The 13,333-nt window shown below is 38.5% G+C and overlaps 1 protein-coding gene and 1 long non-coding RNA gene across 14 annotated transcripts in view; one reads left to right on the plus strand and one right to left on the minus strand.

The window, feature by feature from the left end:
• invs (inversin) overlaps positions 1 to 13,333 on the minus strand; it is a 277,037-nt gene that overhangs the window by 105,623 nt on the left and 158,081 nt on the right. For all 13 annotated transcript variants that reach the window (XM_043690031.1, XM_043690027.1, XM_043690029.1 and 10 more), the window contains 2 exons: positions 9,294 to 9,523; positions 6,656 to 6,762 (listed from right to left, as the gene is read on the minus strand). In XM_043690031.1, coding sequence (XP_043545966.1) covers positions 6,656 to 6,762; positions 9,294 to 9,523 — 337 coding nt within the window. The remainder of the gene's footprint in view (positions 1 to 6,655; positions 6,763 to 9,293; positions 9,524 to 13,333) is intronic.
• The window catches only part of LOC122549873, a 6,314-nt gene continuing 4,205 nt past the window's right edge, over positions 11,225 to 13,333 (plus strand). Inside the window, exons 1-2 of the long non-coding RNA XR_006311689.1 lie at positions 11,225 to 11,426; positions 11,837 to 11,995. This is a non-coding gene — a long non-coding RNA (uncharacterized LOC122549873). The remainder of the gene's footprint in view (positions 11,427 to 11,836; positions 11,996 to 13,333) is intronic.

Here is a 13,333-nt window from a genome sequence, read left to right on the forward strand (position 1 = left end):
AAAATTAGCACTCTGAACTCGCAGCTTCTATCTACGTTCTTCTTCTTGGGTAGTCCCCTTGAATGGAGGGTGAAGTGCTTCCATTCTGTTCAATGGATTCTGCGATATATAATAATGTGTAATCTGCAAACACTATCATATGTGGGACATTTGTCTGAAGTTTTTGCACTATTGATATTGCCTTAACTTAGCTTCTGCACATTCCCAAGAATGTCTCTAGAAGTGTTTGAACATAAAATAAGGAACAAGAGTAGGCCACCCAGCCCTTTGAACCTGCTAGCCATTGAATAAGACTATGGCTGATCTAATTTTAACTTCAATTCTCCAGTCCTGCATAGCTGAATAACATTTCATTCCCTTCGTAATCAAGAGTCTACCTACTTTTGCCTTTAAAACATTTAAAGATTCTGCATCCACTGCCTTTTGAGCAAGGGAATTCCAAAGAATCAGAACCTTATGAGGGAAAAGTATGTTACCTGTCTCTATCTTAAATGGTTGACCCTTCATTTTTCAACTATGACTGCTAGTTCAATATTCTCCCACAAGAGGAAGTATCCTTTCAACATCCACCTGGTCACCTCAGGGTCTCCTATCTTTCAATTAAGTAACTTCTGACTCTTCTAAACTCTAGAGGAAATGGGCAGCCTCTCTAAACTTTCCTCATAAGGCAATCTGCTCATTCTAGTTATTAAAATTAGAAATGGAATTATATTTTATTGCCACATGTACTCAAGCACAGAAGTACCTGAGTACAGTGGAAGTGTACAGTGTCTCCATTTCCAGTGCCATCTTAGGTACAAAGGAACCTAGGTACAAAATCTTACATAAAAGTAGAAAAAAAACGAAAATAAAAAAGTTAAACATGATCATTCTTTTTTGTCTTAGCTGAAAAATAAAGAAATAAAATTAAAAGTTCTGAGGTAATTAGCCATGCTGGGCTTGCACTCCCTACATAAGCTCAATTTCCTCTGCTTTGGCTCTCTGGGAGATCTCAGGATGCCTGCACTCTCTGCAGATACTGAGGTCATCCCTCACCGCCACATTGCTCTCTCTCTCTCTGCCTGCACTGGGCTCAATCTCAAACTGTCAAAATCCTGATCCAGGCCCCAAACTACTGCCACACTCTGGACTTCTAGCTGACTGCCAAAGTCCTGATCCAGGCCCCCAGACACTGCCACGCTCCGGACCCAATGAAGCCGCAGTGCTGTCTCCATTGTAGCCTCCATGACCAAGTTTTCTCCAGAAGGCAAGTAAATAGCAAAAATCAAATTTAAAAAAAAGAAAAAAAAAGGGGACAAGCCCACTCAGCTGCTGCTATCTTTCATGTTAGTCTAGTAAACCGTCAGTGAATTGCTTCCAACGCATTAACAGCCTTCCATAAGTAGGTGACTAGTACTGTAGACAGTACCCCTGGTGCAAATCTCCAGTTTGGTACCTTTCTTATTTTGGGCAGTCACAAGCCAGGGACTCTCACGAGCCGACAATTGCTTTGAGGGCAACTCTAAAGGGTTTTCACTGTCCTTCTGGAAATCTTCTGCTGCAACTGAGTTGTGTGTAGGTCAGCTGCTTTGGAGTCTGGTATCAGGCATACAAATGACACATTCTACTTAGTGGAGTTGCTTTTTGAGTGATTACTGCCTTGACTCTATGGGACTAGTTGGACAAGGATCTTAGTTTTCTTGGTTTAGTGAGGAGCATATCTTTCATTAGCTGTGGAGGAGGAATTGACTAAGATTCAGCTAATTAAGTGCTATCTGCATACTGAAACTCCGTAACTAACATTGCAGTGATACTGGTGTTGGAATGAAGGTGGTGTAGGTTGAACATCTATTCAGTAAATTATCTTCCTGTCGATAATTTTTTGGAGGGAGGTGCAGTATTGCCAAGAGGAAGATGGAGAAGAAGGCTGGTGCAACATACAGACTAGTTTGACTCAGTCTTCACTGAGATGGAGTCTGTGGTTTTTTTTTTTGGTGAAGATCAGTTTGAATGCCAGTGTGGATTAGGTAGAGGGCAGTGTAAAATTTCAGAGGGAAGCCAAATTGGAGGAGGATACACTACAAGCTTGCTAAATTGACAGAATCAAAAAGTCGGGTGCGGATGAAAAGGCCGTAATTAGTGGTTAGCACTGTTCCTTTCATTTTGGATTTATCATATGGTAAAGATTATATCTAATGTGTCTCTTGATGACTGAAAATCACACTGAGACCCTTGAAGGAGTTCTTCAGCCAATGAGAGGAGGCACTGAGGAGGATTCTTGTTTTCCTTGAAGCAGATATCAGGGAGAGTATTGTGTATTTACTGCAATCAGAGTTATTTCTCTTCTTGAATGTGGTCAAAATTACATCAACTCTGAGATCTCCTGGCATGCACTCCTTCCCAACTGGAGGATGTGAAGTTGTGCCTGATGTATATCTCTCCTCAATTTCAGAATTTCAGCAGGAATTCCATTTATTCCAGAAGCTTTATAGTTTGCACCTGTTAAATGTTTTGCAACTTTGTTCTAGACTGAGATAATATCAAGACTGAAGATATAATTTACATTGATGAATTCGGCAACATGTGAGCATGACTGCCTCAGGATTCTTGGGAGTTCCTGTCCATTACTGATTCTACAGGCTGGGCCCCTGAGTGCCTATAATATTAGGCAAAAATGAGGACTGCTGATACTGGAGATTAGAGACGAGAGTGTGGTGCTGGAAAAGCACAGCAGGTCAGGTAGCATCCGAGGAACAGGAGCCCTTTCTGCTCCTTGGATGTTGCCTGACCTGTGTGCTTTTCCAGCACCACACTCTTGTCTGCCCACAATATTATTGCAAGGTATAATGAAAGATTGTGTGCAAAAGTTCAATAATTTGTACAGAGTTTAGAATGCTACCTCCCAATGTTTGTGTTATGTTTTGGAATTCTTGATGGAATACACAGGAAATGTGAGAAAAAAAGTGGGTAACATTAAATCAATAAATATCTTCCCCATTTTTGGCAAGATTTAAAGATACAATAACACACGTATGCAATTGCACGGATAAGGAATGCTTGTTTAGCAAAAGGAAAGTTCAGGAACTGCAAAGATAACCAGGTGTACTGTGCACTAAACATAGGTTGCTCGCTGTAGAATAAAGTGAAAATTACACTTAGTGAGATTCTGCAGCATGTAAGGATTTTCTTTTTTTAAATATCAAGATTCTAATTTTCTCATTTGAATTGTACTTTCACACATTTCTGTCCATTGCCTATGCTGTCCAGCTAATATCTCAGTTCTGACATTGTTCAAGTAAATTTTCTTTAGCTGTTTGGTAGTACAGAAATTGAGCACTGCTGAAAAATGATACATTTTGATTAAGCTTTTTATCTTGTACTCCTCAGGACCTTTGGAAAGAATACAAGTTTAAAGGGAAAACCAAAATGTATACTTCATGAGAGGAGAGTGTTGACTGGTTAGCAAATATACCCTGATTGGTAAAGGCATGCACCATTGAATAATTGACAGTTAACAGTTAGTTTACATTTTAGACAAGATAGGTTGATTCTGATTGGTCAGGATATTGCTGATTCATTTCTCAGGCAATGTGAAAAGCTTTAGTAAAATGAGTCTTTTTTATGGTAATCCTATATTGTGTACCAGTTCATCACTGGATCTTTTGGACAATTTAGCATTGACTGCAACTTTGAACTTATACTTTTGATTTCTACAGAATATAGAAAAAAAGTTCCTTCACAGAAACAGGCCATTCAGCCCATCATACTCATGCTCGTTCAATAAACCAGCCGTTCCTCCTTAACCCACCTACCAGCATCTGGTCATAGACTTGCAGTTAACACTGCTTTAGGTGGAGATCAAGGTTGCTTTTAACTAAATTGACAGTTCCAACCTCAACTACCAAACCAGGCAGCGAATTTTAGACAATTACCAAATTCTGGCTGAAAATGATTTCCTCATATTCACTCTAATTCTTCTACCAATCACCTAAATTTGTACTCTCTTCTAACTGACCGCTCTGCAAAGGGAAATAAGTTTCCCTATCCACTTTCTCCAAGCCCCTCATTATTTTGTACATCTTAATTGAGTCTCCACTCTGTCATCTCTAAGGTAAATAACACTATTCAATTATTCCCTAAGAGCTTCAATTTTCAAGTCTAAGTCATTTAGTTAAATAGTACTAATGTTCCCAGCAGTAATCTTTTTGGAACATGTTTTTGCAGTATAACCTTAACATCTGGATAATCTTAAAAGAGATGACCTATCAAGAGAGATACTTTCCATCTGTGTCAGATCAGAAGAGACTGTGCCCAGCTCACTATTGTCCAAAGTAACAAAAAATAACTTATTATAATGAAACAGCAGCTTCTTTTCTGTCACTGCATTTTGAGTGAGAAGGCCTGCCAAATCATGCATGACACTAAAGTACAAATAGTTCTTCTCTAACACGATGGTTGCATTCTTGTGTGTCATAGAAAAATCGCGCTTTATAAATAGCGCTTAAAGTGTTGGTGGTGTAATCGTGTTACAGCCAAAACATTTTTTACAAATTCGTGCTTTAGAAACAGTGTCCCTAATTTGTCAATTGTGTTATAGCAAATTCGCGTTTACAAAACGTGTTACAGCAGAACAACTTGTAGTACAGATGAATCGAGTCAGATTTTGTTCTGCCCCATTAAGTTTGTTCCAAACAATCAACGTGGCCAGAAATCTCTGTGGTAACCTCTGAATTAGACTGAAAAGACGGACAAACAATATAATCTGAACCCTCTGCTAAAGCTATACTTGAATCACCAGCTGAAAGTTGCAACATGGGGGAGTAGGTATGTTACACTGTAGCTGATGCATCCCATTTATGTTTCGCTTTAAGAGGAAGTAACGTTTTCCCTTTAATCTTGTTAAACTGCTTGCGATAATTAAGAACACATTTACTGAAATTAGAAAGCTTGAATACTGGCACAGCTGTCATCAATTCAGTCCATGTGCCATAAACCTGTTATCAGACTTGGAGTCTTTGTCAGTTTTTTCTCATTATAATTTTGTTTATTTTACTTGTTTCTTTAAACTCGTGAGGTATTTTGGTCCATCAGTCTGCAACCATAACAGATATAGTCCTGTATTAAATCAGTCATTACACAGTAATGTGAAGAATTGTCCAGGTAATTTATATTTTATTGTCACAAGTCAAAAACAGTCCTTGTCTCAAACAGCTTTGAAGATTGCTCTGAAAATAGCTTGATTTTGTGTAGTCTTGAAGGTAGTATAAGTACTAAAAGTAATAGTGCAGCTTCTGAAAATCCATCAGCTAAAAATGTGTACTAATTAAACAAATACAGATTCTTCACTTTGAAGTTACTGTACACTATAAGGTTTTCTGCTGAATTTACCATATTGTAAAAATATGACAACGTAAGAAATAGGAGTAACAGCCCCTTGAGCCACCTCCACCACTCAATACAATCATGGCCAATCTTCACTGGCTCTTAGGTGAACGATACCCCAATTTTTAACTTATCCATATTTTGAAGTTCCTCCATGCCCTTTCTGATTCCACATCTTTGTAATTTCTTCCATTGCTACAATTTTCTAAGAACATTGTGTTCTTCTAATTCTGTCCTGTTGTCCATTCTGGCCATTCTCTTCACTCTACCATACGAAGACATGCGCTGTCACCTTGGATCTGGAATTCACTTCTTAAACCTTTCCACCCCTATTTTTCTCTTGTGCTTTCGGGGAATACTTAGGGTCAACTATTAATAATGATTGATTTGTTATGTAATGCAAGGTGGTTGATATCATTTAATGTTTGAGTTTGGATCTTTGAAGTTAAACAAGCGAAAAATAGGCTGTGTGTCTGAAGATGTTTAATAATTAACTTATATGAATTACTGTAGCCATGGTGATTTTTACAACAGTAAAGAGAAAGACGTCTTGGTCAGTAATGGGATTTTTGTTATCTATCGGGAGAGTTTACAAGTAAACAATGTAAACAATGCAGTACATTAACATTTCAGATAGAAGATTTTTGAATTGTTTTGGGTTTGGGTAAACACTCATAACTTGAAACAAAAGAGATGTTTTTAATTTCAGTTGGGGCAATCCTGTTGCATTCTTAACTGAGGGTGGATGTGTAAAGCAGTTGTCCCTGAGAAAGGGAGAAGATAGTTTGGAATTTAACAGCTTGTTCAGTCAGTGTAAGGTGTTTACTTAAAAGTTCCAGACAAGAAGTGGTTAAATCTCTAGAGGGGTGATTTCAAACACAGATAACAAACTAAATTATATGATAAATCAAGGAAAATTCTCATGGCCAGGAATTGCTAAGTCAAATCCTGCATGGGATAGAGTAGGGAATTGTTTCTGGTGTCTGTCGAGATTAATGGGATTATATTTTTAGTATGTGTGTTTCAAAATATTTAAATGTGTGTTATATGTAAATAGTTTGGTATTTTTTATTTTATCTTCATTTCTTCTGTTTTATTGTTTAAACAAACTTGTAACATTGTATGCTTATGTTTCAGTAAGAGGCCACTTCATTAAAATAAAAAAAACTATCGAGTTGAGTTTCAGCCTGGGATCTTACTTGTCCAATAATAACATTAGCAGAGGTCATAATAATTAGCTGAATCAGATCAAATAATATGAAAAACAAGTTGAGTGAGAGCTTTCATGTCTTACCTCTCTTCATTGATCTCCATATGATTAGGAAAGGCACTATAGCCCAACAGAAGCTTCACAGCATCCAGGTACCCATTGTTGCATGACCAATGGAGTGCTGTCCGTCCCTGAAAAACAAGACCAATTGTGTAATCACTGTTTCGTATTTGAGAATGTAAATCAACTTGCTTCTCAAACATTTAGAAAGGAATTTTACAGCTTCAATCTTCTTCATGGTGACTATTTGGTAATTTTACATTTTTTTTTATCTAATTAGATATAATCTTATCTTTGTTAAACCCAGATGATGTTCATTTCCCAGGGCCAGAGAAGATACAGGTGCCACGCAATTCTGAGTATCTCTGCAATGACAACAGTGCTCATCGACCAGTGGGATGGTTTGGTTTCTCAAAATTATATAACTAGGTCTCCACTAGGAGCATTCTCAACAGAGTCATAAAGAGTTCACTAATATCTTTTAGGGAAAGAAATTGGCTGTTCTTATTGGCTGGTCTGTCCTACATGTCCCTCCAGTCCTCCAGCTGACTCTTAAGTGCTGTCTTAAGTGGCTTTGTAAGCCATTCAGTTCAAAGGCAATTAGTGATAGGCAACAGATGAAGACTTTGCTTGTGAAGTTGCAAAAATATCAGGAAAGAGAGTTCTCAACATCCCTCTCACTATCATTTATCTGCACATGTGGACAGCCAGAAATAAAAGCAAAGTTCTGTGGATGCTGTACTGAATGTTAACTCAGTTTCTTTCTCCACAGATACTGCCAAATCTGCAGTGTTTCTCTAACACTTTTTGTTTTTATTGGAAAGCCAAGAAAGCTGTTATTGGGCTTGCATCAAAATCCTTCACTGTCGTTTCAGATGAGTATAAAGCATCACAGTAATGGGGTGGCACCATGGCTCAGTGGTTAGCACTGCTGCCTCACAGCACCAGGGCCCTGGGATCGATTCCAGCCTCAGGTAACTGTCTGTATAAAGTTTGTACATTCTCGTCGTGTCTGTGTGGGAGTCTCCAAGAGCTCCAGTTTCCACCAAGTACAAAGATGTGTAAGGTAAGTGGATTGGCATGCTAATGCCCATTATGTCCAGGTATAGGCTGGCTAGGTGGATTAGCCACTGGAAATGCAGGGTTACAGGGATAGGGTAGAGGGGATGGGTCTGGGTTGGATGATCTTCAGAGGGTTGGCATGCACTCGATGGCTTGAATGGCCTGCTTCCACATTATAGGGGTTCGACAATTGTTAAAAAATCAGCATATGTCTACAAGGTGACTAAGAACAAGAAATAAATACTCTAGGGGTTTTCAGACTATTAAGCATACCATAATTTGAGCTTGTAACAAGACCAATATAGTAAATTTTATACAGAAGTCATCTAGAAAATGCATTAACAAAATGCTTTCATAAGTTCCCTGGAAAAAAAAAACATTGTGGAATCCTTGCTGTTTGTTATTTATTTTAGTGACTTGTATGTGAATATTGAATTAATCTCACAACACCAGTGGGCGGCACGGTGGCACAGTGGTTAGCACTGCTGCCTCACAGCACCAGAGACCCGGGTTCAATTCCCACCTCAGGCGACTGACTGTGTGGAGTTTGCACATTCTCCCCGTGTCTGCGTGAGGTTTACTCCGGGAGCTCCGGTTTCCTCCCACAGTCCAAAGATGTGCAGGTCAGGTGAATTGGCCATGCTAAATTGCCCGTAGTGTTAGGTAAGGGGTAGATGTAGGGGTATGGGTGGGTTGCGCTTCAGCGGGGCGGTGTGGACGTGTTGGGCCAAAGGGCCTGTTTCCACACTGTAATGTAATCTAAAAATCTAATCTAAACCAGGTTATAGTCCAACAGGTTTATTTGGAAGCGCTAGCTTTCAAAGTGCTGCTTCATCAGGTGGTTGTGCAGCATGGTCCTGCTCCACAATCACCTCATGAAGAAGCAGCACTTCGAAAGCTAGTGCTTCCAAGTAAACCTTTTGGACTATAACCTAGTGTTGTGTGATTTTTTTTAAACTGTGTCCACCCCATTCTAACACCAACTCCTCCAAATCATGAATATAGAAGGTATAATTAGTAATTTTGCAAATGACACAAAAATTGGTAGTGTTGTTGATAGTGAGGAGGATGGTCTCAGGCTAAAGTCTGATATTGATCAGCTGGTAAATTGGGCAGAACAACTGAAGGTGGCATTTATTCCTGATAAATGCAAGTTGATGCATTTTGGGAGGTCTAATTAGGGAAGGATATACACAACGAATGTTAGGTTCCTTCGGAATACTGAGGAACAAAGAGACCTTGGTGTACAAGTCCATAGATCCCTGAAGATGTCAGTAGAGATAGAAAGGGTGGTGAAGAAGGCAAATAGGTAGTTAGCTTGACATCAGCCGAATGTACAGATTCCGCTATAAAAAATCATTCAATGAAGAATCTAAGTCCTGGCAGGTACTGAATCACAATAAATGTTCAAAATCAAGTTATTATTCAATAGAGATACATTCTATTATGATCTTAATAAACTAACAAATGCAAAAGCTATTGACTGCATAATTGAAATCCATTCTACCAAAGAAATCCGAAAATTGAGAAACTTAACAGAAAAAAAGGCATTATCTGCATAGCAACAACATTCTCTTTGACAACATATTTGATAGACTACCTCTTTGTCTTGTATATTGGGATCAGCTTTGTTTTCCATGAGTACTGCCATGCAATTAATGTAACCTCCATATGCAGCACACTGCAAAGGTGTTCTTCCAGCATAATCCTGCACATTAGGATTGATCAGATTCTGAATCAGGATCTGACACACATCTGCATTCCCACCAAGGGCGGCCCAGTGCAAAGGACTATGGCCATCTTGGTCAAGCAAATCAACTCTTGCACCACCTGTAAAATTACAAACAAGAACTTAGAGGAATTCTTCAACGTTCAACATTTGCTTTTGAAAGATTTAAGAAATTCTAATGTTTACTTCAACTATTAGATCAACAGGGATCGGGGTCATTGTGACCTGTTAATTCTTTGAAAAATCACTTAATTTCACAAAATGCTTCTTTGCACAAAACCCAACAAATATCTCCTTTTTAAATACATATTGAATTCAATTTTGAATTTTACTACTTAATCTGTTTCACCATCTTTTTAAATTATTGCCTTCTAGACCATAACTTACCGAAAACAAAATCCTAATTTTTCAATGGTGGATTAAATATATTCTATTCCTAATAAGTATATAGTCTCTTTGTCACAGCTGGATATTGATTTATAGTAGTTAAGTGAAAAATGCGAATACTGGTTATACAATTTCTTGCACACATTTTAGCCACAGTGGAAGTCCTTCTAAGGAGACAGGAAATTCTTCTTTCAGAAGGTCATTACTGTTTAGAAATGTCCTCTCCCAGCAAGGGCCATCAAATACATTGGAGGCTGAAAGATAGATTTTCAATTGACAAGGGACTCAAAGGTCCTGCAGGAAGGAGGGGCAGGTTGAAAAAGTGTTAAGACTCCAATCAGATAAGCTACTGTCGGCACGGTGGCTCAGTGGTTAGCACTGCTATCTCACAGCACCAGGGTCACAGGTTCGATTCCAGCCTTGAGTGATTGTCTGTGTGGAGTCTGCACATTCTCCCTATGTCTGCATGGGTTTCCTCCGGGTGCTCTGGTTTCCTCCCACAATCCAAAGATGTGCAGGTTAGGTGAATTGGTCATGCTAAATTATCCATAGTGTTAGATGCATCAGTCAAAGTAAAATGGGTCTGGGTGGGTTACTCTTCGGAGGGTCAGTGTGGACTTGTTGGGCCGAAGGGCCTGTTTCCACACTATAGGGAATCTAATCTGAATGACAAAAAAGGGTTGAGTAGTTGAATAATCCACGATATAAACCATTTAATTTGATTATAGTTTTTAGCTTGAGAAAGTATGTTAGTATTGGGGGAAACATTGTAATGCAGTGTATTGGAGTATAATTTACTGATTCGAGAGAAACCAGAGAAGAAAATTCCGGAAAGGGTTATCATCTCACTCAAGTCTGGAACTTCTTTTTTTAAAGAAAGGGGACATCTGAAAGCCCAAACTTTTATTTAAAGGATGAAGCCTTAACTTACTGCAGTTTGAAATGGAAGATATATTTTACTACTCAGGAATCAAACAAAGCCAACACTAAATGCCACCTGAGGTTATCCAGAATCAACATAGCTTAAATATGAAGTAACAGGCGAATTGCAGTTAATTATAAACATAAATTACACTTTTTGTGGCGCATAAAACTAAGATAGATCCTAACAACTTGCTCAGCAATCTATTGATCACAGGTGGCACAGTGGCTAGCGCTACTGCCTCACAGCGCCAGAGACCTGGGTTCAATTCCCGCCTCAGGCGACTGACTGTGTGGAGTTTGCACATTCTCCCAGTGTCTGCATGGGTTTCCTCTGGGTGCTCCGGTTTCCTCCCACAGTCCAAAAATATGCAGATTAGATGAATTGGCCATGCTAAATTGCTCGTAGTGTTAGGGGCAGTGGTAAATGTAGGGGAATGGGTCTGGTTGGGTTGCGCTTTGGCAGGTCGGTGTGGACTTGTTGGGCCGAAGGGCCGGTTTCAACACTAAGTAATCTAATCTAATCATCAATCTTATAAACTCTGTCTTCCTTATAAAGAATTACAATTTCTTTCCTCCTAGTATCCACCCTGAATCCTCGCCAAAAACAGCCGATAAACAACTGCAGTTCCATGGGCACAATCTTCCCTAAAAAAAGCACACATCTGCAGAAATTCCTCAATTTTGATTACAATGGTATGGATGCAATGGATCGACCAATATTATCATTAAGCAACAGAAACAGTTATAGCAATTGTATATTTGTCTTTTCTTAGCTTTTGGTTTTAGCCTCCATTGCCTTCATCATAGTTATACTGCACCATTGGGATCAGCATCTGAGCCCTAATAGCTCTCGGTCCTATTAGGTGATCTCAGCAATTTTCAATTTCCTCAGAAATTTTGGTTACCAATCTTAGTTTCAGCCTTAATTTCCTTAGGAACTGGAAGTGTCAATTCCAAAGTTCATTTTCCCCTTCTTTTTTGGGTCTGTCTCAAAAAATGCAAGCTTTGAAATCATGGATTCAATCACAAGTGTAAATTTTCAATCTCAAACATGAGAATACAGTAAATGGTGAATAATGATAAGATGTCTTTTCATGGTACAGGAGAGGAAATAAGAAGATCCGGGTGACCCTCAGATTGCTTTCATATATCTCTTAGAGACTGACACAACATTGCAGTGGTGGAAACCTGGAAGTTTATGTTGCGCCTGTGACAAGGTCAAGGCGGAGTTGTGAAGAGGAGAACTGTGACAACATATGAAAGTTAGTTAAGTAAATGTTGCGATTGTAGATATTATGGAGTTTAAAAACTACAATTATTAAATTGACAGAAGAGAAGTCACTGATATTGAATTGGATTTGGGATTTTCAATCCAAACAGAAATATTCACTCTTCAGAAATGCAAAAGGGATCAGTAATGGCTCGATAAATCTATCTTGAATTTCCCCAGATTGTAATGAACACTTTTAACATTTGGTTACAATTTATTAATTTGCTAGGGTGAACCAATTACTTGATGGACAAAATTTGAGTCTTCAAGGTATTAACAGGAAAAAAAGTAGGTTAGATAAAGATGAACTATTTCCACTAGAGAGAGATTCTAGAACGAAGGGACATTGTCTAAAAATTAGGGTCTGACCATTCAGAAGAGATGTTATCTCCACTTTTATACCCCATTCCCTTTTAAATAAAGGCCCATATTTGCCTTCCTAATTACTTACTGAACTTGGATGCTCTCTATTTGTGATTCATGTACAAGAACTTCCAAATCTCTTTGCTCTGTAGTTTTTCTTGATTTTAAAAACTCAGCTGCTTTCATCATCGTGCCAAAGTGCATAACATCACCTTTTCCTATATTACATTCCTACATTTTACCCACTCACTTAACGTGTTCACTTCTCTGGAGTCTCCACTCTTTTAGCATTTTGCCTTACCTTGAAAAGTCTTATAATAACATATTGCTTCAACAGTATTGTCACCATCTTTCCCTACATTACATTCTATTCTTACCTGATATGGCCTCCAACTTAAAATGTTTTAGAACATTAAAGGTCTTATATAAATGTTAGCTACTGTAGTTGAATGCTCAATATTGTTATTTAAAATATAAAGGCATTGCAAATAGACAGTGAAATCTATTCCACATCATATGTAAAAGATTACAGTATAGTGGCCAATAGGATTTCTCCTACTATTAATATGGAGTGCCAGGGTTTACATTTATTATAGTTGTCTAGATGTAAACTGAAAAGAGTTCAGAATCCTCAAAAAATGTAAAAGCAGCATCAGAAACCTAATTTAGAAGATAACTGCTTCAGTAAAGAATTTAAACCACTGACATGGAGCTGATTGGTCATTTGTACATAAAGAAATAAACGTTAATGGTAAGAATGAGGTACAAAATGCTCTGAGTATAATAATCTTTCCTTAATTTAGTCATTTATGTTAAATTGCTGAAAAATGTGTTGCTGGAAAAGCGCAGCAGGTCAGGCAGCATCCAAGGAGCAGGAGAATCGACGTTTTGGGCATAAGCCCTTCTTCAGGAATGAGGAACGTGTGCCAAGCAGGCTAAGATAAAAGGTAGGGAGGAGGGACTTGGG

Source organism: Chiloscyllium plagiosum, chromosome 5 (assembly GCF_004010195.1).
Source record: "Chiloscyllium plagiosum isolate BGI_BamShark_2017 chromosome 5, ASM401019v2, whole genome shotgun sequence".
In the NCBI taxonomy this organism is placed as follows: domain Eukaryota; kingdom Metazoa; phylum Chordata; class Chondrichthyes; order Orectolobiformes; family Hemiscylliidae; genus Chiloscyllium; species Chiloscyllium plagiosum.